At 29.8% G+C, this 24,433-nt stretch overlaps 2 protein-coding genes and 1 non-coding gene across 3 annotated transcripts; all 3 read left to right on the top strand.

The window, feature by feature from the left end:
• Nucleotides 1–5,660: 5,660 nt before the first annotated feature.
• Nucleotides 5,661–5,734, top strand: TRNAV-AAC (transfer RNA valine (anticodon AAC)). The gene has a single exon. It is a non-coding gene; the product is annotated as a tRNA-Val (tRNA).
• Nucleotides 5,735–11,829: 6,095 nt separating this feature from the next.
• On the top strand, nt 11,830–15,955 carry LOC100811277 (peroxidase 21). Its single transcript, XM_003537227.4, has 5 exons — nt 11,830–12,359; nt 13,293–13,441; nt 13,557–13,745; nt 14,189–14,354; nt 15,266–15,955. The coding sequence occupies exons 1-5, from the start codon at nt 12,287–12,289 to the stop codon at nt 15,670–15,672; spliced, it is 984 nt and encodes a 327-aa protein (XP_003537275.1). The 5' UTR covers nt 11,830–12,286; the 3' UTR covers nt 15,673–15,955.
• Nucleotides 15,956–18,979: 3,024 nt separating this feature from the next.
• On the top strand, nt 18,980–21,548 carry LOC100500059 (DNA-binding protein S1FA). The gene is made up of 2 exons (XM_003537226.5): nt 18,980–19,182; nt 21,197–21,548. Exons 1-2 carry the CDS (start codon nt 19,129–19,131, stop codon nt 21,389–21,391), a joined length of 249 nt encoding a protein of 82 aa, XP_003537274.1. The 5' UTR covers nt 18,980–19,128; the 3' UTR covers nt 21,392–21,548.
• Nucleotides 21,549–24,433: the final 2,885 nt, after the last annotated feature.

The following is a 24,433-nucleotide window of genomic DNA, read 5'->3' as shown; positions in this document are numbered from 1 at the left end:
TCCGATTTTAGGATTCCTTTTGACAAGTGAGTCCCATATGATTCAAATATGAATAATAAATATAAATAATGTTCATATCTGTCTTTCTTTTTGATAAAATTTAAATCAAAACATGGTTTTATGATACAAATTCAACTGGCAATTTAGGATATTTGCTGTTCGTGATGAAATTTGGATTCTAATTCTAACTGAGCTGCGTCAAAGGGTTGCTGCAATTCTAAAATCAAAAGCTAGTAAGTCAGATAATGTGTCCTAGTCTCGAGTTTTTAACCCAAATAATACAAAAAAACAAAAATTTACTCAAATGACATATAAACAAATTATTTACATTCATGATACAAATCACTATTCATAAGTGAAAAATTGGTTTTCTCCAAACCAATTTTCACCTCTTTTTTATTTTTTATCTTTTTGTTTTGTGTTAACATCATTTACTCTTTTCGTAATCATTTACTCTTTTCGTAATGACATTACTATATTGGTTTTCAAAAAATCGATGTTACAAGGCATTTTTTTAAAAATATAGATCAGCATGTGTTTTTTTCTTGTATTTATTTATTTGAGTTTTTTTTGTAATTTTTATTTATTTTAGATTTGTTTTCTTAAAATAGTTTTAAATTTTTTGTTATCCTTTGTTTTTTAAAAAATTATGTGTTTGTTTTTGTTTTCTTAATTGTTTTGTAACTTTTGTTACAACATTTTTTTAAAAATTGAGTATTTTTTTTGTTTTAATTTGTTTAAATTCTTTTTCGTTTACTAATATATATATATATATATATATTAATCTAAAAACTTAACATAAAATACATGTTTAAATTGATTAATAGACGAAGTTAAACTTTTAAATAGATTAAATCAAAGTTGAAAATAAAATCTATGACCGATTATAGACCAAAGTTAATCGTTACATTTTTATCTATTTATTAATATATTTTATTTTTTTACATGTTTTTTTTTATCATATAAATCCTATAAAAGTTATATTTTTTATAATTATTTTTTTCTCTCCCTATATGTCTGATAATAACATTGTGAATGTTCATCAAATATTTTTTTCCTATGAAATGGCATTGCTTATGATATTTATGCATATCAAATGTTTTGAATTACCGAGAAGAGAGTAACATTGAATAAAAATTTAAAAGTCACTTTTTAAATTAGAAAAAAATCAATTAATGATAAAAATTAATCATTTTTTTCAAATTTTAATTTAATAAAAACATTTAGCTTATTAAAAATAAGTGAAAAAAATATAAATGATAATAAAAGGAAAAGGAGCATGTAGCAAACAATCAAAATCAAAAGAAGATTAAAAATATAGAAACAAATTCAATTGAAGTAAAATATTTAAATTTGAAATAATACAACAAAATTTTACAAATACAAATAATATGGCGTACATTCAACGTTGTTGGCTTGAGTCTTTACAATGAGAGCAATTTTTCTTTGAATGACTTGCGATGTGACACACAGAACATCACTTTGGTTGACCATGTTCTCGATTATTCATTTTGGTGTGGATACGAGTAGAGACAGGACAATCTTTAGTACTTTTTTTTTGGGTTTAGGGACATCATTGGCTCGTGACATGATGACCAATAGGTTTCATTGCATAATTCTTCAAACAATTATCTGTATATGTTGGAGACATTTTTCAACCTTTACACAAGATGTATGTAGTTTCTGTACTCATGATGAACATGCTTACAAGCAACAACAACATGAGAACAAGACATGTGCAACTTCTAGAATTTGCCACAGTCACACCACCTTTCGTCTAGTCTGACAGTGAAATCTCTAGCAGGTTGAACCTCTCTCGGGTTTATTATCTCTTGGATCAAGAACCGTATGTCGCATCGATCAAACTCAAAAACATTGTGAGTGTTTTCCTTTTTAAGTATGCCTTTGATGACCCTGTTTAGCACTTCCATACAAACTTGGCTAGATGCAAGCATTATTGTGATTTCTCTCCCTCTTTTGTTGAGCAATGCATTACACCTTAAATATGTGGATTTTACTAGCGCATCTATTGGCAAATTTCTTGATTTCTAGAGTACGAATTAATCGAATCAACAAGATTAGTGGTCATGTGCCCCCATCATCGGCCACCATCCCATAAGAAAGTCCATTTTTCTCACGAAATCTAGTTGAGCCTATTAATTGCTCGGTCAACATCTGCTTCCTCCCTAAGTATGTCGTAGTAGTAATTGAACGTAGGCTTCGTCTTTGCATATACTTAATAGTCATAAACATACAATTTTATCATTATGAATAATACAAAATAAAGTGGCATTTAATATATAGAGAAAGAAGTTTGACACTCACCCATATTGATAATTAATTTTTTGATGGGATTGTTTTTGTATCTCCTCATGTAATTTTGTTCAATGTGTCGAATACAGAACATATGCATAGAATTCTGTATCATCCACCCACAATCACATCTTCAGTAGACACTTTTGATTGACTTATGACTATTTAAAATCAAACACATACCATGTTGTGGGTGACATGCCATTTTAGATTTCAGAGAAAGAATAGTCATGCTCCCGCTGATTCACTCTCGACAACAACAAAGACTATCAAAAGGATTTTATTGTTGTCATCTTATGCAACTACTACAAGGAGGGTCCCCTTGTATTTATCATACAATCATATTCCATCAACCTAAACCGTGGGCTTGTAATATTGAAACCTATTGACACACAATCTAAAACACCAAAAAAGAAAATGGAACATGACGAAACCCTCTATTGTTTGACCTCCTTGTGGTGACATTGGTAGTGTTTCCTTCTCCACCACCTACCAAGAAGAAATTACTGCATAGCTTGCAACAATCTTGGTAGATCGTGAAACGATCTTTCCAAGTTGTCGTAGATGTCTTCAATAGTCTTTTTCTTTGCCAACAATGCTTTGCATTACATAGTGGTGTATCCTTCAGTGCTTTTAATGTGAGCTATCAAGGTTGACACTGAAGTTGATGGGTCATTTTTTTTATCAAGTTATGGATGCTTTTACTAATCATCAAATACAACAAATTTGCATGATCTTGAAAGATTGAAGGATTTGAACGTGTGGGGTTCACAGAGCTTTCTTATTTCCCACTGCTTGACGGCAAGGATGTATGATGCCCTGCACCTCCAAGCATAACTATCATCATTACAAATGACAATTAGCTTTGTTGGGTTTGATACTCGTGTCTTATAGTTAGCTCCTTTGCTCACATGATATTGCTACAAAGCATTTTGTAAGTTTTGTTTTGTCAGGAAACACATCCATTTGAAGAGAGTCCCCACTAGATGTTGGACTTCTTCGTGATCCAAGCTATGCGCGTATTCAAAATCTTGAAAATAGGATTCTTCAAAATTTTGCGCATGGGGTGGTACAGTTTTGATTGGTGAAATAGGTTGGGCTTGTTCCTCATCATCTTGCTTCTGGGTTAATTGTGAAGAACTTCATCTTTGTCCTCACTATAGGGACCGAGTTCTTCATGAGGTAAGCATAGCTCTACTGTGAACTCAGGCTCGTTTGGTCAGGTTGATGAGGAAGACTCTATTGGAAGGGTACTAAAGTATATGTGAGGATGATCCTTAGTAGTATAAAATGGTTGAGTAAAAAAAATTGGTGGAAATGGTGCAAAAAGAAGTTGGGTAAAAAAAGATGTGTTTGGTTCAAATATATTTTTTTCTTGTTAGGATAAAGCTAAAGTGTCTTGGATTACATCGGATGATTATGAATAATGGGACTAAGGATAATATTGTGATTGATAAGGTACTGGTTCAGGGTTTGGGGTGGGAGCTGTATTTCGCTCGATGTTTGCATACAATTCGCAACATTGAAGAATCTCAGTTTGACAAATAACTGAAATCATACCTTTCACATAATGATTGTCAACAATTTGGGCTGCTATAAATTTTAGCATTTTGTGCCCCACTACTTGTGGGTATCAAAATGAAATATTGCATACCTGGTCCAATGGTTGAAGATGGAGGTGTTGGTGGATTTTTGTTTTTAAGGCCTTAAGTGTAAAGCCTCACTTTGTTTCAAAGAATAATGGGTTGAGGCTTTGAAAAGTATCTCCTTCATCTGTTTTGATGATTTGACCATCGTAGTGCACTAATCATTTGATAGATGAGAAAGGCATACTGTGTAATAGACAGAGAACAGAGAAACAAATGTGACACATGGTTTGTGTTTGCAAACTTGGAAGAAAGTAAAAGAGCAACAAAGTGTTGTGTGGATGTGTTCAACGAAGGTGGAAATGAGTTATCTATATAGGGGCCAGGGTTAAGGGATTGTGACCTAGGGTCAAGGTAAGGGTTAGGGTTTGGAGCATTGGATTCCTTGGGGTGAATAAATGAGGGTCTGAAATAAATTGAATTCCCTGATGTGAGTAAATAAGGGTTTGAAATAAATTGGATTCACTGACATGAGTAAATAAGGGTCTAAAATACATTAGATTCCCTGACATGAGTAGACAAGACTCTGAAATACATTGGATTCCCTGATGTAAGTAGATAAGGGTTTGGAATATATTAGATTCCTTAACGTGAGTAGATAAGGGTCTGAAATACATTGGACTTGTGAGTGGGGGAAAAAGAAGAGCACAAGAAACATCATACAAAAAAGGCCCTGTCTCCTTTTAAGTGTAAGGTCTGAAGCTAGGGTCAAGGGTTTATGACCTAAGGTAAGGGTTAGGGTTTGGAACATTGGATTCCCTAGCATGAATAGATGAGGCTGTAAAGCATTGAATTTCTTGATGTGAGTAGATAAAGGTATGAAATAAATTAGACATGTAAGTAAGACAAAAAAAAGTGCACGAACCAAGTGGCAAAAAACAAAAAAAAATAGTAAAATATTCTCTTCTCTTGACGTTTTGAATGATTAAATTACATTCTCCTCTTATTTTAAAATATACAACCTCTAAAAAAATAAATGTGATTTTTTTAGTTCGCAAGATGTAACTCGTAAAGATTAACTAAGGTGAAAACATTCCATTCAAAATTAAACTCCTTTAAAAGTCCATCATCAAACTTTTAATGTGTACTTAAAACTAGAATAATATAAGATCTTTAAGTTATAATCATGAAACAACTAAATTAAAACTCTTTCTCTAACTAAGTAATTGAACACAAATGATTAATATACTGAAGTTAAAGTTAAATCATTCAGATACTATCCGAGTTCAATCTTGAATGAAATAATTTGTATATGTGTGTAAAGTGTTTAGCAAATTAAGTTAAAATAACACCAATTAACAAAAAGAAAACATCTTATGCACTCCTTAAGTGTAAAGTAATTTTACACAATTATCTAGTCTTTAAATATCATGTATGATAAGTTGATTAACTTTTAAAATAAATATCTTAAAATTTATACCAACAACAATTTTTTTATTGATTCACAGTAGAAAACTATTTTAGATGTTTAATGCATAATTATTAAACTCATTAACAAATAGCCATTCAACATGCAAAGTGAGTGACTAATTTTTTTTATGATGAAAAAAAAGAAAAAGTGATATGATCATGACAAATGATGACATGAGTAGGATAACTGAAAAATGCATCAATTCTAAGGAATTTTAGTTTTTTTAACTTTACAATGTTCCATTTGTACAAAAATAATATATTTAAAATAAATATAACAATTTACCCGTTGGTGTCGTGGTGTAGTTGGTTATCACGTCAGTCTAACACACTGAAGGTCTCCGGTTCGAGTCCGGGCGACGCCATTTATCCTTAAGAATTTTGCTTCCATTCAAAAGTTGCTACTTTCTATTTTTTATCATTTTCATCATTCCAATCACATATTAGGTCAGTATTAAAATTTAGAGCACCTTTTTATGTTTTTTTTTTTTATAAAAAAATCCTTAAAACCAAACATCCTAAGATATACCACATTTTAACCTTACAATTGTCCACTTTTAGCAAAACTAATATCATAAATGCTAATATAAACTGTAAACATTGGACATGTTTCGAGAAATGAATCAGCTTCTTTGAAGAAGAAAAACATTGTTATACACATTCATGTTGTCAGTCACTGTGGCTAGGCTTTTCTCATTACATATATTTGAAATATATTTGTTTATAAAGTTAAATATTTTCATTAAGACAAATATAATTAGATAATTAAACTCTCCAAAATGACAAAAAGATTGAGTATTCAAGCAGAGAAAATATATTTAATTATAGTCACATATATATTTATAACAAAAATGTTTTAAAAGTATACGAGAAATTTATTATGTATAAAAATTTAAATATGATTTAAAATAAATTAATATAGTTATTTTAGAACTATGTTGTGAATAAAAAACTATTAATTTGATAATATTATAATTTATAATGTAAAAATTAATCAAATTGTATGCAAATTATTAAAATTAATTCTTCTTAAAATAAAACATTTTTTTTAATCTTAAATAGAAATTCATATTTGATTAGTACTTATGTATGATTGTTATTATAGGTGTTTAGTATTATCTTTGTCCCGTGACAAGAAAATATACTAAGTTTCTAACTATTAAGTTATCTAATATGGGTATTTTTCTCTTTAATAAGCATAATGGTGCAATATTAACGAATTATAAAACAAAAATATTAGTTGTAAACAAATACTGAAAAGACTAACATTTTTGTCCAAATACTCTTATCAATGTTTCATTAAGAATTTATAATGATATTATATGTCATTTGTATATTAAAAATTGCAATGTACAATAAAGTTCATTTCAAAAGAAAAATCACAATGTGAAGTTATAAATTAATTAACTAAATAGATTTAGATTATTACTTAGTATACAAATTTCACCCTCATAAAATAAATGATATTCAACAAAAAGAATTATTAATGGATTTTTTTTAAAAAAAGAATTATACTATTTCTAGGTAAAAATGATTTTATAGAATTTAAAAGTAAAAGAAAAATGTTGAGTTTTAAGTATGAAGTTATCTTGAATACTCAGAGAAAAAAAATATTACCTATAATAATCTTACTTAATTCAAACAGAATAGTCTCTTTTGAATGAGATTGTGTTGTCTATCATAAAAAAAATGTAATAAAGATATATTTTAATAAATTATTTTTATTCTCGGTACTTTATGTCAAACTTGATTTTATTTTCTCTAATTTTAAATCCACCAATTTATTCCTATACTTTAAAAGATATAGGTAAATTTAGTATTTTAGGGCTTTGGTCTTCAATGTGCAATAACTAAATATACCTATTTTTTTAAAGTTCGAGAGACTAAAATTCTTCTTAAAATCAATTGTACCAAATCACACTTCATTAATTTTGTCTGCTCTATATTAATTCCATTGTGCGTAGCAAACTGAGCCTAAAACTTTAAGCTTTTATCAAAATGTGCTACGTGTGAAGGAAAGTATCGAAACATAGCAACTAAGCATGTGCAACCTTAAACTTTTATACTATTATTATAATATAAAAAATTCAACAATTAGAATTTAGATTAACTTCAACAAATAGTTGTATTCTTAATTACATATTTTCTTCTTAGATTCCAACAGATAGCGCTATTTTTGTCACAACACAGCTGTAGATCTTAGGTATAATTTTTCATTCATTTTGGAGTTTGTCAAATGATGATAATATAGATTCTTAGGTACCACTCGTGAAACTAAGATCCTCCTTTCCATTTTGAATTTAGTGACATGCAGGAGAGAAGTAAGAAGTATCTGCAAGATTTTATATAAACTTATTATAGATACGTACAGGACAAAAGCTATATCGAGCAAATTGCTAATATCAAGAATGCAATGATCCACCTCAAAATTAATTTGCTTTTCAAGTTTTCATTCTCTAGGATCCAGATTCGTGTTGTTTTTAATCTTATCCCAGCCATGACACGCGTCCAAAAGTTGAAAGGTTGCTTATGTTTGTTAAATTTGGTATGAAGTATAGATTAAAAAAATCACATGACTAAACTTCTCTATGATCCTTAGTTGAGAGGTAGAGCCTATAGTAATCACAGTATTAGAAGATCAATCATATTTACCGATTCACCATATTCCTCCTAATAATAATGATTGCAACACATTAAGCAGTGAGTGCTTGAAAGCTAGCATATGACACACACACACACACACACATATATATATATATATATATATATATATGAAAAGAGATTATAAAGTTTAACATGCATGATGATAAACTTATAAAACAGTTTCTTAAATTTGTTAACATGTGAAGTATAATATCACAATTCTTCACAACTGATATTGATATTGACTGATACACTAAATGGAGGGAAATAATGGATTTTCCCCCTTTGCCAACCACTAAAATCCCTGTCCTTCTAGTATGCTTAATGTATATTTTTAAATACTATACTCCTCCTTCTAGTATAGATGAAATCCAATTGATAGCTTCTCCTTCTGGCATTGAATATATTGGTATTAATGTACCTTGGCTGATAACAGGAAGACCGCTGCATGAAAGTCACACTATTCCAATGTGACTTCAACAATTACAAGATTAAAAAGTATGTTATGGGTAACGTATATGAACTCTTAAATCTGTTAATAAATAACAGAAGAAGAAAAAAACATCAAAAGAAGAGTAGGATGTTCATATTGGACTCAGTTTGTTCCCTCAAAAAAAGATATATACCTCAAAAGTGACAGTTGTCAATAAATTAGCAGGGTCAGTGAAGTAATTTCCTAGCCTAAAATTTGATTAAAGAGATAAGATATTAGATAGATTATTGCATCGATCAATAATACACGTAATTGCTTGTTATAAAAATAAATAATGCACTTTCTGTGATTAACATGCGTTTGGAATTATACAATATTCTTTCTTTGTTGTGTGTGTTTGTAGACTATTGTAAAAGTAATGACATTTTAGGTTTTTTTTTAATCCAAAATTAATCGTTTAAATGTTTATATATGTTTTAACGTTGCAGTTTTAAAAGCATTTGAATGCTTTTTTTTTTTTCCGTTGAGAGAACGTTGGTTTTTCTTCTATAATATAATAAAGTAGCTTTAATTTTACAATTCATTACATCAGTTTTTGCTTTGTAATATTAAAAAGCCAATTTAAAATCTTCGCAAACCGAACTGACCACACTTTTGCAGTATGTAAAGAACAGTAACATGAAACAAGACACACCAACAACACTGCTTTTCTAGATCTTTTCAATATTTCTCTCTTTCCTTTTCTATAATTTTTCTTTCTACCCAACGTTCTTTTAATTAACTGTTTATTAGGAATTCTAACGTGTTTTAACCTCGAATGCACAGGTTTAAACACGCTGTTGTGTAAATCTTAGGAAACAAACTAAATATTGGAGTGCACCGGATTCCACTAGAATTTGCTTTCTCAGGACCGTAGTTATTGTCACGACGCAACATTTTCTTCTTCTTTCTTTCTTACAACTATACGCTATCAAGCAATGGTAAGTATATGCATCACTCTTGCATCACTACTTCAATATAATTCTTAATTTCTAAATTTACAATCGTAGGTGTTTTACATAAATTAAATGTGTATAAAAACTCAAATGAAACATGTTAATATTTTATTAATCATGATGAATATATACATCACATTAGAATACAAATTTTAAATACAAAATCGTATCAGTGATTGAATCACATGGAATTTACAGTCTCAGAACTGATGTCAGCAAGTTAGAGAGTTGCAGTAGCTTCTCCGTGTGCCGTTTCGATGCCGAGGGAGCTTTAATTGGTGGGACACCAAGACAAAGAAATGAGACGAATGATTTTGTTTTCTAAATCATATGATAAATATTTACATTAAATATATATGAGATAAATGTTACATAAAAATATATAAACATCTAGTTATATTCTATGTGAATTAGAACTGTTTTTTTAATAAATATCAGCTAACACTTAAAGTGTATATTTATATTACACGATAAAAAAGGTTACAATATTCACTTTTTATAAAATAATTTGTAAAAGTAAATGCTTAAGCCACGCGTAAAAAATACTAAAAATCCTAGTTATAATAATAAAAACAACAAATTAAGTAACAAAATTGTTCCGATGGTCTTTAAAAAATATCATTGGGTGATGAAACTTCTTAAATAATTGATTAGTATTGAATTATTGCGACTTGACGTATAGTATATACTCTATATACATTAATTATTCAGAAATATTGAGATTGTGACACTCTAACACATCAGACAAATTAATGGTTTATGCGTGACTTCTACGAAATCATTATGACAAGGAAAACTAAACGCAATAGATTATGTTAATTAAAATATTTTGCAAGATTTAAGCTAGCCAGGTAAATACAGTATGTTTTATTAAGAAAAAAAAAAGGTAAATACATGCAGTATGTTTTATTCATATAAAATTTCATTGTTAATTAAAAACCTCGAAAACAATGAAATAATAACAAGTAATGATACACATATAGTACTAAATTTCAAATCACTTTTTACAATTTTATTTTCCGTTTTTCTCTCTCTCTCTAACATCAATTATATATCTTTTTTTTTTGTTATGATTGAATTATAAAGTAAAAATATTTTATACTGTATATATTATTAATTTATTCCTATACTTCATCTGGTATCGATTATCAAAAAATATTTTTATAATTATTAAAAAATTAGTTTAATTTCATTAAATTATGTCAATATTTAAAGATAGTCCAATTAAATAACAAAATCAATTAGAATTTATTTATATTTGAAATCAAGATATAAATTTATTTATTTATTATTTATTGTAAGAAATACTAATGTAAGATTATCATTACTCTAAGTACATGCTAACTTTAAAGTTTCAACAACAAACATGTTTTGGTCTTGAAAATGAAAGCATATGATTCCAGCTAGACAAACGCCGCACAAGTGTCATTGGTTCTTCATCTTATATTGTTTAATACCAACCAGGTATTTTGTGATTGGTAAGTATCAGTTTCAGTGTGAATATAATTATTAATTAATACCACTAATAACAATGATAAATGACAAGGTATTCCAATTTGAGAGGCTATTATGATCTCCCTTACATCTTGTACTTATGACTTACTCCGTAATATGAGTTACTCTCTTTTTTTAAGAAAATTGTTAACCACTTACCATCATAGTGGCAAATACCTTCAAAGATGAATGGCCAGAATGCCTCTAACTACTTATTATTATTAGATTTTTTTCAATTCGGTACTTTCGTAAGGCAGAGGGCTTAATTAATTGGCAAATTTTCAAATCAAACTCCTAGTTTTTGTTAAATTATCCTCACGTTTCAACTTTCAACTTCAAGTTTATATTCTTTCTGTTAAACAGCTCAAAATTCGAAAGTCAAAATTATTTTATTTTATTCCGAAATACTCAAAAGTGAATCAAAACTATATTCAATAATTTTATATTTTAGCTTTATCCACTCACGAAGTAAATTATTTAATTATGCTTTCGGGGTTAGGCATCGCCAACCCAGCCCCTTCCCAAAAAGTCTAAGTTATACATCCTAATATTTTGTAATTTGTAGGGATCATGCATATCTGCATGTGAATTCTGCCAACTAACCTAATAATTGTATTGTGTATAATTAAAGAGAAATATTGCTTATATAAAATTTTGAGATCGCTATATATTTTTTCCAACTTGAATGACGCACATGGGTACGACCTTCATTCATTTTTTCTTTTCATTTTTTCCAATTTAATTAAAGAAAAATAATACAGTACTATGTGTTTCAATTAACAAATTTTATTATTCAATTATCCTAGCTAGCTAGAACCTTCCGCATGCCTTACCTTGTCTTTGTAGATAACCAATGCATTTGCAATATAATTGACCTAAAATCTCAAGGCCTGATAGTGAGAAACATCATAATTAATCCTTTCTTTGATAACGGTGATAAACTTGGGAGTGTCATATATCAAATCTTGTCCCTAATGTTATAGGAAGTTCTCAACCTAGCAAACTTGTTTCGGATTTGACTCTTGTGTTCCCTTCCTCTTTATTGAACATTTTTTTCTTCATCAATTTATTTTAGCTAGCAACAGTTAATTCAATTATTCCTTATTTTATATGAATCGAATATGATTAATTGTATCCATAAACCATAATATAAGAGCTAGTTGCAGCAGTGCAGTGGGGCCATGGGCGTGGATAGAAGGTCAAAGAAAGTTGCGTAGTGGAGAATGCACCGGCCGGCTAGCTTGAGGCTTTAGTTCTACTCTTCAATCTCAAACACAACTCTATATATGCCTTCCAAATTCCCTCTTCCACATCATAAATCACAAAGACACAATTCAACTTAAGAGATCAATATGGCCACCATTACCAAGCCTCCTTCTAATATATGTTTCCTCCTTCTGTTGCTTCTAGCACACTTCCATTTGGGTACGCTAACTATCTGATATTCTACTTACACTTTGGTTTTTTTTTTTTTTTTTATAACCTATTAGAAAGAGATGGATGACATTAATTTAGATACATTATAAGAATAATTCTTAATCTTCCTACAAATTCTTCCACTCTGATCTTTTATGCTTCCAAAACAATAAATGTTTTTACTTTTCATTCAATGTTTATCCAATTATTTAGTAGGAAGATTTAGCATTACTCAAATATAGTATGCATTATGGAGTTCATGAGTTTATTTGCAAATAATTATTATTTAATTACTCCAATTATTTACTCAATCATGGATTTTCCATTTCGATTAATTATTCCTTCGCATTTTTAATTATAGTGATATAGATGACAGGTTTGAAGTTGCACTAATTTTTCCTTAATTATACATAAACACTTACATGTTATATACATATTCAATTTGACACACTTGATTGTTTTTTATCTTTTTTTATATTATATATCATTTATCATATTTATATTTTGTCTCTTTTATCTTTTTTCTCTATGTATAATTGGACATACTCCATACACTATTTTCCATTCTTCATCCATAATATATGGATTAATTAAGGGTCTTACTAAACCAATATCCTTTCTCCCAAGGACAGTGGTTAAAAAACTAAAATGCAAAATTATTTAATGTAAAAATCATTAAAAAAATACAAAAAATAATCATAAATAACTTAATTATTTTTTTATCTTTCGATAAAAATATTTCTATTTTAAATTCTTTAACCTTAGCATATTTGTCATTAATTAATGATATATAAAGATTCTTACATATATCAAACACCTCATTAATTCTTTCATTTTAATTTATCATGCATATATATTTCTCTGTTTCTCATTCTTGGTGTCAAAATAGTACGTAAGCAAATCAATGGATTATTTTTCTAATTATATGTTGTACATGTATAGGCGAAAGCCAAGTTGAGTTGAATTACTACTCTAAAAGCTGCCCAAAAGCTGAAGAGATAATCAAGGAACAAGTCACACAACTATACAACAAGCATGGAAACACTGCCGTTTCGTGGGTCAGAAATCTCTTCCACGATTGCGTGGTTAAGGTGCCAGATTTTTATTATCATTATTATTATACACATATCAAGATACATGATAATTAGTTAACAACAATATCATATGCATGAAACAGTTAAAAAAATTGATTTGGTTCTGACGCAGTCATGCGATGCATCACTACTGTTAGCGACGGTGAGCGATGTAGTGTCGGAGCAGGCGTCGGATAGAAGTTTTGGGATGAGAAACTTCAAGTACGTAAACACCATCAAAGCAGCGGTTGAGAAAGAATGCCCCTTGACGGTTTCATGCGCTGACATTGTTGCTCTTTCTGCTAGAGATGGCATTGCCTTGGTATGTCTCAATTCCTCTCTTCAGACTCTTCTTCTGTATGCACTTCTATATTCATTTCCCTAATTGAATGTTTCTGATGACCAAAAATGCTAACAATTGTTTTTAATATTCTTATCAAAGAATTAAATATAGAAATGGTAAAAAATATTTTGAATATGTTTCGAGTGATAAGCTCATATCTGTATCGAGTCTTGTGTATAAGAAAAAAAAAATTGTGAAGAGATGCTACCAAAAGTAATAAGCCAAATTTTGTAACAAAAATTAGTGGTGGATAAATATGTTACACCAATATTGATGACCCAAAAAAAAAACAATACACTATAATTTTTTCAAAATTATATTATGTTTTTTGATGAACTTCTTGTATTTATTACTTTGTTAAAGGACAAATTGCTTAGAGAATTAATTTGAAAATGTGATTTAATTAATGTTGATGTGCGCAGTTGGGAGGACCAAGCATTGAAATGAAGACAGGGCGAAAGGATAGCAAAGAAAGCTATGCAACGGAGGTGGAAGCCTTGATTCCAAACCACAATGATTCCATGTCCTCAGTGCTGTCTCGTTTTCAAGCCATTGGCATTGACGTTGAAGCCACAGTCGCTCTTTTAGGTATAAAAACATGCTGTGTTACACATAATATTGAAATTCTTTAATTCCGATTATAATAACATCTAGTATTTCTAAAGTCAAAATATAATTCATTTAAGCGCCTTTATTTACTTAAACGAAACTAATGCTTAAGCAATTAATATATGGACAATTGCCTAACCTATTAGGCAGAAACCCAGACACGACTTCAATATGTTGTAGCTGTCATGATCATGTCAAACTAGCCCACTAATATAAAACTTATTCGTATAATTTATACTTTTTTTCCAATTAAATTACTGCCATTATTATATATATTTACTTTGGTCTCAAATATTTTTTAAAAAAATTATTCACACTAATTAAAAAAATTAATTAACCACAGTTAATTATATAAATCTCAATTAAATATTAAGTTTTTTTAACAACTTACCCTTGATTGAAATCTAAAGCCAGTAATAAAAATGAGTCATAGAAATTAAAGTATAATTTATAGTTATATGCACAATAAAAATTATGAGACTATTTGTATATATCTAAAATGGCATTTGTTGGAAGTGAGAATTCATCTCCCACTAACATGTAAAACTCATTTATATATATAAAAAATATATCTATAAATGTTAGTTTATTAGAATATTAATTTTGTTAGTAAAAAGAAATAAAATTCATAATTTTTTCTTAGTGATCCAACTCATTTTATATATCCTCGTTTACATACTTAAATAACCTTTTGTAATCTATAAAAAAAACTGGGCAATAAAATAAAACATAAATACACTAGCATACTAGCTTTGCATGAGTACTATAGTAATATTTAAGAAGAAGACATGGTATTTATACAAGAAATATGTATAGATATGTCATGGGATGTGAAAGTTCAAGATAACTTATTTCATGAGTTAACCGAAGCCATTTGTTGGTTGAATTAGGAGCTCACTCGGTTGGAAGAGTTCACTGCAAGAACCTGGTGCACAGATTATACCCCACCGTGGATTCAACACTAAACCCTGCACACGCTGAGTACCTAAAACGTCGCTGCCCAACACCCAATCCCGATCCAAAAGCTGTTCTGTATTCTAGGAACGACCTTAAAACGCCCATGATCATTGACAACAACTACTACAAGAACATCTTGCAACACAAGGGTCTTCTAATTGTGGATGAAGAGCTTGCCACTGACCCAATAACTGCACCTTATGTCCAAAAGATGGCCAACGACAATGATTATTTCAACCAACAATTCTCAAGGGCCATTCTTTTGTTGTCAGAGACCAATCCTTTAACAGGAGATGAAGGTGAAATCAGAAAGGATTGTCGCTACCTCAATGCCAATTAAATATATAACATAAGGTTGCCCTTTGTGCATGATAATATGTATAATTAGCATAGATTATAATGCACGAGTGCGCCAAAATAAACGGGTGGGACGTACTGGGCCTAGGTTACCATATTCAGTGCAATACGCCATTGGGCCTAGCCTTATGTATACGCTTATGTTTGGGCTTTTACTTCCTGCACGTTCCCTATTTGCGGGAAGTAATTCCCTTCTGTTTGCTTTGTTCATAAACATGTCATATGTTACTACTACAGCTAACAAAGCCCAACATCTTAAAGGTTTATGGAATTTGTGTTCTTCGTTGTCTATCTTTATATGGTCCTTGTCAAGTTACTTTATTAGAAGCAAAACTAGATAACAAAAACGGATAAAGTATTTGGCTCCATTACACATTAATAGAATTAAGGTCGGGTGCTGAGGATATCTCAAGTCTTAACAAAATAATTTTCCTTTTTTCTTATTCATCAAAGGGATTGAGGACCAAAACTCTTTTGTTTCACCAAAAAGGGAAATTTGGGTAGCGCTATCCAAAACTTGGGGTAGTGAGTAGTGTCGTGAGATAAGAATTTCTATAATGTCCACTCTGAATAACAAATTTAAGTTATTAATTTTTTTGTATTCTTCTTACATAGGTACATGTATTTTCACCGTCTTCTATGTTTTAAAATTATGTCTCAGTTTGACTAAATAAACATCTTTCGTTGGCATTGTTCATAATTTAGAATGAAAGGGATATGGTTATGAGGTTATCATCTTCATGTTAGTATAATTGTCTTCTACAGAGCTTCAAATAGGTTTTTAATAAGCCAATTTATTTTATTTTTTATTGACTAAATAATAGCACAAAATATACTCACTAGTTAAGATACAAAGTGATAATTCAGAATGCTGTAGCCAGCATTACCTTAACAGAATGGGCAGCAGCATACGGCATACCAACTCCCTACCCGAAAAAGCCAAAAATATTTTATTTAGAGTGAAAAATCCCCTAAACAAAGTGGAACAAAAATAATTGTTCAAAATATCGGGAGCATTATAATTTTTGTTATTTCTCAACGTTAGTTATTAATTTATTAACAAGATTCAAATTCATGATATCTCTTTTTTTCTTTCTCTTTTCGATCAGCATTTCAATTTTATAATTTTCCAGAAACATTACACTGGGCATAAATTGTTACGAAATTAGGGTGGTTAAAAAAAAAATTCTCTTACGAACAAAAATAAGAACTCGGTCTGATACATCCTGTTTTGACAGTGAAGATAAACACGTGATCTTTGGGAAAACATAGGCGGCCAACAAAACAAACTTGTCTTGTACATCATTTGCGTGTCACGAATGCAGCCGCAAAAGAACATAGTGCTGTAGACATAGCAAAATTCAGAAACCCAGTAGATGGAAATCCGAAATTATGGTCCCAAAAATCAAAATAACTTGGATATGAGAAGTTTCTGTATTTAGCTGTTATCCAATTTCAAGATTTTTTTTATTTTTTTTACTTTTCAACAATTGTTTTATAATCTAGTTTAATAGGCTCAGATGATGCATATGATAGAATACTAAACTTCTTAAACAAAATTATACTTTCCCACTTCCTTGACTCAATTAGTTCATTTATTTTATTAAGAAAATTAATTAATTTAATTTATAGTATTAAATTTATCTTAAATTAATATGTTTCTTCTAAAATTACCTCTAACTTTTATTGGACATACTTATATTCTTTTTTAAATATTTTTATTACTTTTAATTTTTGCATTAATATAATTATTTTTTAAAATTTTTATTGGTAATACATATTTATCTTAAATTAAAATGTTGTATTTCTCTACCTGTACATCAAATATCACTGTTGTTTTGAAAAATAAATAAAGTGAAGAATATTCTACAGGTTTTTTTTACAGAAATATTCTGCATGGTTAGAAACTAAACTGAAATTCTTATAAAATTAGGGACTAATTAAAATAAATGGCTCATACAATTAGAGAGCTTTAGATTAAAAAAAAAATATGAACACCACATAATAATAATCGATTTAAACTACTTCTTCATTTGGTATTAAATATAAGGGAAAAAATAACACTTTCTTATTAAATATATCGTTCACACATATGAATATGACATGATAATAATCGATTATCGATCTAGCGAAAGAATTTATATTTGATTCATTTTAAACATATTTCCTCCTTTCTCTTTTAAAAGTGAAAAAAAAACTTATTTTTTTCTTAAATATAAAAAAAACTTAATTATTTATGTTTTATTTAAAGATATTATGTTTAAAATATCTTTCACTTAATATGGGATTTATGTTTAATATTAAATTTCAATGAAGGATAGTTTAAGAAAAATGTTTGTTTTTAATTGGAATGAGATAATTAGTGAAGTAAATTAATTTTCTTAATATGTGTAAAAAAAATTCTTATAAAAGAGAACGAACGTAGGATAATTTAAGCTTACAAAATTTATTTATTTTTTGTTTAAAGCATTTCATAATCTAACTTTTTTTTTTAAAAAAAAGTAAAAATAAATTTTCAAAGTCAAGCATACATTAAATAGGGTAGAGTAAAATTTTTTCATGTTGTTGTGATTCATTCAATATTTTGTTTGATTCATATAAATTTTATCCATCTAAAAAGAATCAACTTGGTAATTTCCTGACACCTCTTTAAATACCTTCTTAATAACTCCCTCAAAATTCATTAAATAACATAAATGAAAAACAATTTAATATTTAAAAAACATAAAATAAAGATAAGGTAAATGTTAATCTGCATTATCAGGATATTGGTTAAAAAATGGAAAGAAAAAAATTTACCGGATAACATTTTTTACCTTTTCATATGATCTTTCCAATCAATTTTTTTTTTTAGTTTTTTACTAAGGACAATGATTAACAACATGCTAAAAACAAAAATGTCAAATGACCTATTTTGTCATTTAATTTATTTTTTCATTCAATTTAGTTATTCATCTTTAAAAAAATAGTTTAATTATTTATTTTATTTTTTATTCAATTTGATATTTTTAGTCTATTTAAAATTGATGTCGTTAAGCATTTAATAATAATTTTTTTTAAAAAATAAAGTAAAAGAATATGAAAAAAAGTGATTAATAAAATCAATCTTAAAAATCAAATAAACTTTTTTAAGATAAAGAATTAAATTGAAAAAAAAATAATCAAATTAAATTTCTTAAAAGATAAATGATAAAACTAAACTTTAAAAAAATAAAATAAATTAGCAAATAGTTTATTTGACCGAATAAAAATAAAAAAGATTTCTTCAATTAAGACAATTGTTTATTTATTTAGAAAACAAATAAAACAAACCATGGGTTGAAAAATCTGTCTGATAGTATATATTAATGTACATTGTGCAGAAACGTTCTCCGTTTAGCACAGAAACGAACACCGTGATTCCTCTCGCCGTAGATCTGTTCCATTTCGCCGTTCATCCATGGCCGACGACTTCGAATTCGCCGACAAAGTCCCTCCTTCCTTCGATCGCGCGGTAATTCCATTCTCATATACATCCCTTTCTCTCTTTCAATTTTTATTTTCCTTCCATTAATTAAACCCATCGTAAATCGAAATCGTTGATCGAACAAGCTTGCATCAGCATCGTTATGTTCTCTGAAGCTCAGATCCTTGCATTCTTTTACTAATTAGCTCCCTTCATTTAGTTGTTCTTTCAATTATCGCTATTCTGAAAAATTATAATTGAATGTTTTTAAGTAATCGCATTTTGTTTGTTATCAAATTTAACGATTGACTCATGATTTCTGCTTGTCTGTTGTGATTGTTGTTTCTGACCATTCCATTTGTTTGATGTGATTGTTTAGGATAATTTTTTTAATTTGTTCGATGCATTTTTTATTTGAGTTTATGGCAATCCATGTTTAGATGCTAACATGGATATAGAGCAGAAAAAGGTTATTGCTGTGTTCAAACAACGAATGCACACTCACCGATGGTTCAGTTTTAATATTTTCTTTTTGTCTAATGATATTGCAAATGCGTGTCGCAGAGTTACCTTTCCTTGATGCATAAAAATCATTTTTGGATTGACTTTCAAGTTTCAAGTTTCGTGTATTAACAACATAGCATTTGATTTGAGAAACATGTTTTCTGTTTTTGCATTTAATTACGAAAATGATTGTTAGGAGTAGAGGGGAGGGGAAGAAAACTACACTACTTGGTTTCGAGGACCAAGACCTCCTTACAAACTAATTTTCTAAATTCTTCTCTTTCTTTTTATTCATTGATTCTTAGAGCTTTTATACACAATTGCATATCTATATTCCTACTACAATAACCGCTACAATAACCACTACAATAACCGCTATAATAACCACTACAATAACCGCACCCCCACTACAATAACCACTACTAGAATGATAACTACCCCTATGACAGGTTTCCATGGCAGAGCATCTTCTTCCTAACAATGATCCATTGTTTTGATTTTGTTTCATGGTTTCTAAAGTTTGTATAGAAAATAATGAAAATTTTCTATTGTCTTCTATTTTCTTTTTTACTGTTTTCTGAATGACGTTTTCTGAAATCAAGGATTAACGGAGGATTTTTAATTTCTTACTGATTAAAATGTCTTACCATACAATCTCAGGGACTAGTTCTGGGTATACTACAACAACATTAAATGTTCCAACTAATAAGATATGATTAAGACCATTTTTCATTTCTGAAGTAGGGAATAGCATCATTCCGAACAAGTTTGTTGTATTCTATGTTTCAAAATTTGATTTGTGCAATTTGTGTGACTAAATTTTAGAGAGTAGGGGAAAATGTGAAGGTGCAATAAGAAGCATGAGTATAGTATAAAGTTTAAAGTAGAAAACCAAAACAACTTATTAGAGATGTTCTGGTTTTTTCATTTTAAAAACTTAAAAAGAGTTATTAGTTCTTAAAATAATTCAGATGTTCATTTGTTTAATTTTGTTTTCGGAAACAGGAAACAAACCAAATTCCTTAGTTTTAACTTAAAGCCTTCTAACTTGTAAAAGTGTAATTATAATTTCCCTCAATTTTAGTTTACCGTAAAACTGAGTTAGAAGTTAACATTTCTGATAAATTCTCTGTAAGACAGCTTGCAAATTTATAGAAACACTTTTGGGCATAAAAGTAGCCCCTTCAAATATCCGAATTTCACAAACCTTCATCACCAATCTCAAGCATGTGCAATCATAAAATAGATTTATGGAGAATATTCTACTTTTTTAAAGAGAAAGTTCTACCTTAACCATGTCATATAAAATCACCTTTCTCCTGTTGTTATTCTTCTTTTGCAATAAACAGAGGCTCACCTTTAAAGAAAACTATAGTGTACATGTTATCTTATGCTTGGATGGCTTTGACAATTGCTTTGCTTGTGATGTTTCATTGCATTGTTTTCCCTCTTGCTAAAATAAATTCCTGTATATTGATTGTTAATTTTGCAATTTCTTTTTTCTTGATCGCTCCTTGACATGGACCTTATGGAAGCGTCTCGTTTTTGTTGCACTTAGGGTTCAAAAGGGTTCAACCCAGCTTTAATTGTTCTCCTGCTTGTTGGTGGGTTGCTGTTGACATTCCTCATTGGAAACTATGTACTCTACACATATGCACAGAAGACCCTCCCTCCTAGAAAAAAGAAGCCAGTCTCAAAGAAGAAGATGAAAAAGGAGAGACTGAAGCAGGGCGTCTCTGCACCTGGAGAGTAGAACTTTTTCCTCACTTTATATTCTGTGATGTTAAATTGTACTCTCTAAGAAAAAATTTATCGTTCTGTGGTCTCTTGAGTTATGTTAATGTTTATCTTTGTCCTGTGTTTTACTGACTGAAATCTTGACCACATAAATTAAGTACTGCGTTTAAATATTTGGGACTAATTATTTCGTGCTTAACTCATGATTTAGCTTGCCCTCGGATTATTGAATATCTTTGGCGGAGGTTTATTCTCCTTAGCTACAGTTAGTTGCCAACATGATAAATACTAAACAGATTTCGTGAGGCAGCAGATACAAGAAATATGGAAGCTTTATTATTATTATTATTTGCTAAGATAGAGAATTAATACTAGTTGCGGGGTGGGAAATGACAGATGAAAGTAAGAATAGCGTGTTTGATTTGCTCGTCTTGTCCTGCATTTTTGGCTGTGGTAATGTTCTGTTTTACTATGAACAAATCTTGCTCCTCCCGTCCTTCTGAATTTGAACATCTATTAATCGAAAATGACTCTTTTTGAGAATTGGAGAATAAGTCCTATATTAAAGGCTTGATAATTTTACTCAGTTAAATAAGTAATCTTTTTTAAAAAGTGTTAGCACGACTTGGTTATGAAAATGTTGGCGCCGACAACAGAAGCATAGAATCATAGATTATGATTTTCATATAGGTTCTTAACGATTACGAGTGGTCTGGTGTTTACAGATCCTAAATATATGTACGATAAAAAAGATATTTTCTACTTTTGTTCCACATCACTGACACATAATTCATACATACAATGTTGGAGCTTGAACCCAAAAAATTGAGGATCAAAAGATGAATTTGATTTTATCAAACTTAAAAAAGGGAAATCTGGTCATTTTTTCTCTTACACATGAATCATACTGCATAAAACATTTTTTGTTTACATCCAAATTTACTTCAGGTCCCTTCATCTTTGACTTTGACGCATATCCTAGCCTCTAATGGCATAAGTCTGCATCCATATTCCATAGGCCTATCCACCCTCATTGCCACACCTCCATCTTATATAGGCAGAAGAAGGCATAACCCTTCTTGGTGTTTACCCATTCTACTCAGGTTCCTCGTAGACAAGTCCTGAATGACACCAAAATTAGCCACAAATGTTAGTGCACAACTTAGTTTTCCAATCAATCTACTAACTAAAAGTAAATTGCACCTTAAGTCTAGAATATATTCTTTAAAAGATAGTCAATATCAATGTCATTTGGCAATTTCACATTCTGACTGGTTTTGAAGTTTAAACTATCGCACTTTGACCATTAATTGGAATTTTTACTTGTTAATGATTGGTGACCTATTCTTCCCTTAACAACAGATTATCACAACATGTGATTTGTTCCGTTACTCTTGAACCAATTACCCATGGCCTTCCAAATGTAATCATACCTTCCATATTCATATTTTGTTTTGGTTACTAGTTTTGCAACATATGACATGTATCTTGAGCCACCTGTTACATTAATTTATCACATTGTTGCTTTAATAACCTAGGAATCAGGCCTCCATCAATTTCCATTTAAGATACTTTCGGTCCACTACTTTTCTCATTCCATGATCCTGCATTGTATTTCTTTTCTTGGCCGGATTTCTTCCAGGGGAGTGAGTACCATTTAACCTCAACATTTTTTTTTTGTCCCTAAATTTTTGGCAATGACCACACTTGGATCTTTCCCTTCTTCTAACTTTTCTTTTTGCTCCCTCCTTGTTAGGGTATTTTGGATTTGAAATTTTATTACTTTTCTTGTTTTCCCATGCATGAATATTCATCATCTACTACTAAGTGATAAGCATGGCCAAAATTAACCATCGGTTTCATGCCAAGGGTTTGTGTCTTTACTGTCCCAAAGACATCATTCAAACATATGAAAAAAAAAAAAATTATCCTTTCATGTATATGTGTGAGTTGCTTTTGTACATCACACTTACTACTACATGTGCATTTGGGCCAAGGTACAATATGTTAAACTCACTCAAATGCATTCAAAAGTAAAATACACAATTGAATGAATGAAAACTTATATTTGATAGCAAACTTCAGAATTATGCATATACAATATTTATGAACATTGCTTATATAGCAATGTAACCAACATTGGTTAGGAGTAACTAACTCAACTAACTCCCTTAATAGGTAACAAACAGAATATTGTTATTTAACTAACTTTCAATCTTTGAATTATTCCTAACACTCCTCCTTAATTCAAAGTTGCATTTACACATACAATTTCAATTGAATCACATAACTCTCTAAATCTTTCTAACTTCAAAGCTTTAGTAAAAATATTTGTCAATTGAATTTCAGTTCTACAGTGCTCTAGTTTCAATTTCTCATTCCTAACTTAGTCTCTTAAAAAATGAAACCTTGTTTCTATATGCTTGCTCCTTCCATGAGATGTTGGATGCCTTGCCAAATCAATGGCATATTTGTTGTCCACCAGCAACTTTACCTTACTTTTACTCTTCACTTGCAATTCTTTCATCAAGGCATCTAGCCATACTGCTTGACATGCAATTTCTGAGGCTGTAATATACTCTGCTTCACAAGAAAAGAGTGCTACAACAGGTTCGTTTGTGGAGGACCAAGAGATTGGTGCTCCTCCAAAGAAGAAGATATAGCATGTTGTGCTTTACCTATCACACTTGTCTCCACACCAATCTGAATGAGAATATCCAACCAATTCTAGTTTTACATCAATCTCTCCCTTTGGAAATAGGATTCCAAAGTCCACTGTCCCTTGTGCAACTAACAAGTGAGACTGCTTTGACCCTTGCATGAATCTACTGATTAACCCAACACTGAAGCTTAGATCAAGCCTTGTATTGCACAAACATCTCAAGCATCCAATTATCTTTCTATAATAAGTAGGATCAACTAGATCTTCATCTATATGATTCTTTAAGACAAGTCTAACATCAACTGGTGTTCCTACTGGATTGCTTTGTTGCATGTTGAACCTTTTTAGTAGATTTTTTGCATATTTAGATTGATGCATCATTGTACCATATTGAGT

Source organism: Glycine max, chromosome 10 (genome assembly GCF_000004515.6).
Source record: "Glycine max cultivar Williams 82 chromosome 10, Glycine_max_v4.0, whole genome shotgun sequence".
Lineage (NCBI taxonomy): Eukaryota > Viridiplantae > Streptophyta > Magnoliopsida > Fabales > Fabaceae > Glycine > Glycine max.
Note: the sequence above shows the minus strand (reverse complement) of the source record. Positions and strands in the feature narration are given on the sequence as shown.

Bases quoted from the DNA above. Each gene is read 5' to 3' on its own strand.
- LOC100500059 (XM_003537226.5), top strand. From the start codon at position 19,129: ATGGCCGACGACTTCGAATTCGCCGACAAAGTCCCTCCTTCCTTCGAT. The intron at 19,183-21,196 runs GTAATTCCATTC...TGTTGCACTTAG, and splicing joins CTCCTTCCTTCGATCGCGCG to GGTTCAAAAGGGTTCAACCC.
- LOC100811277 (XM_003537227.4), top strand. From the start codon at position 12,287: ATGGCCACCATTACCAAGCCTCCTTCTAATATATGTTTCCTCCTTCTG. The intron at 13,442-13,556 runs GTGCCAGATTTT...GTTCTGACGCAG, and splicing joins TCCACGATTGCGTGGTTAAG to TCATGCGATGCATCACTACT. The intron at 13,746-14,188 runs GTATGTCTCAAT...TGATGTGCGCAG, and splicing joins CTAGAGATGGCATTGCCTTG to TTGGGAGGACCAAGCATTGA.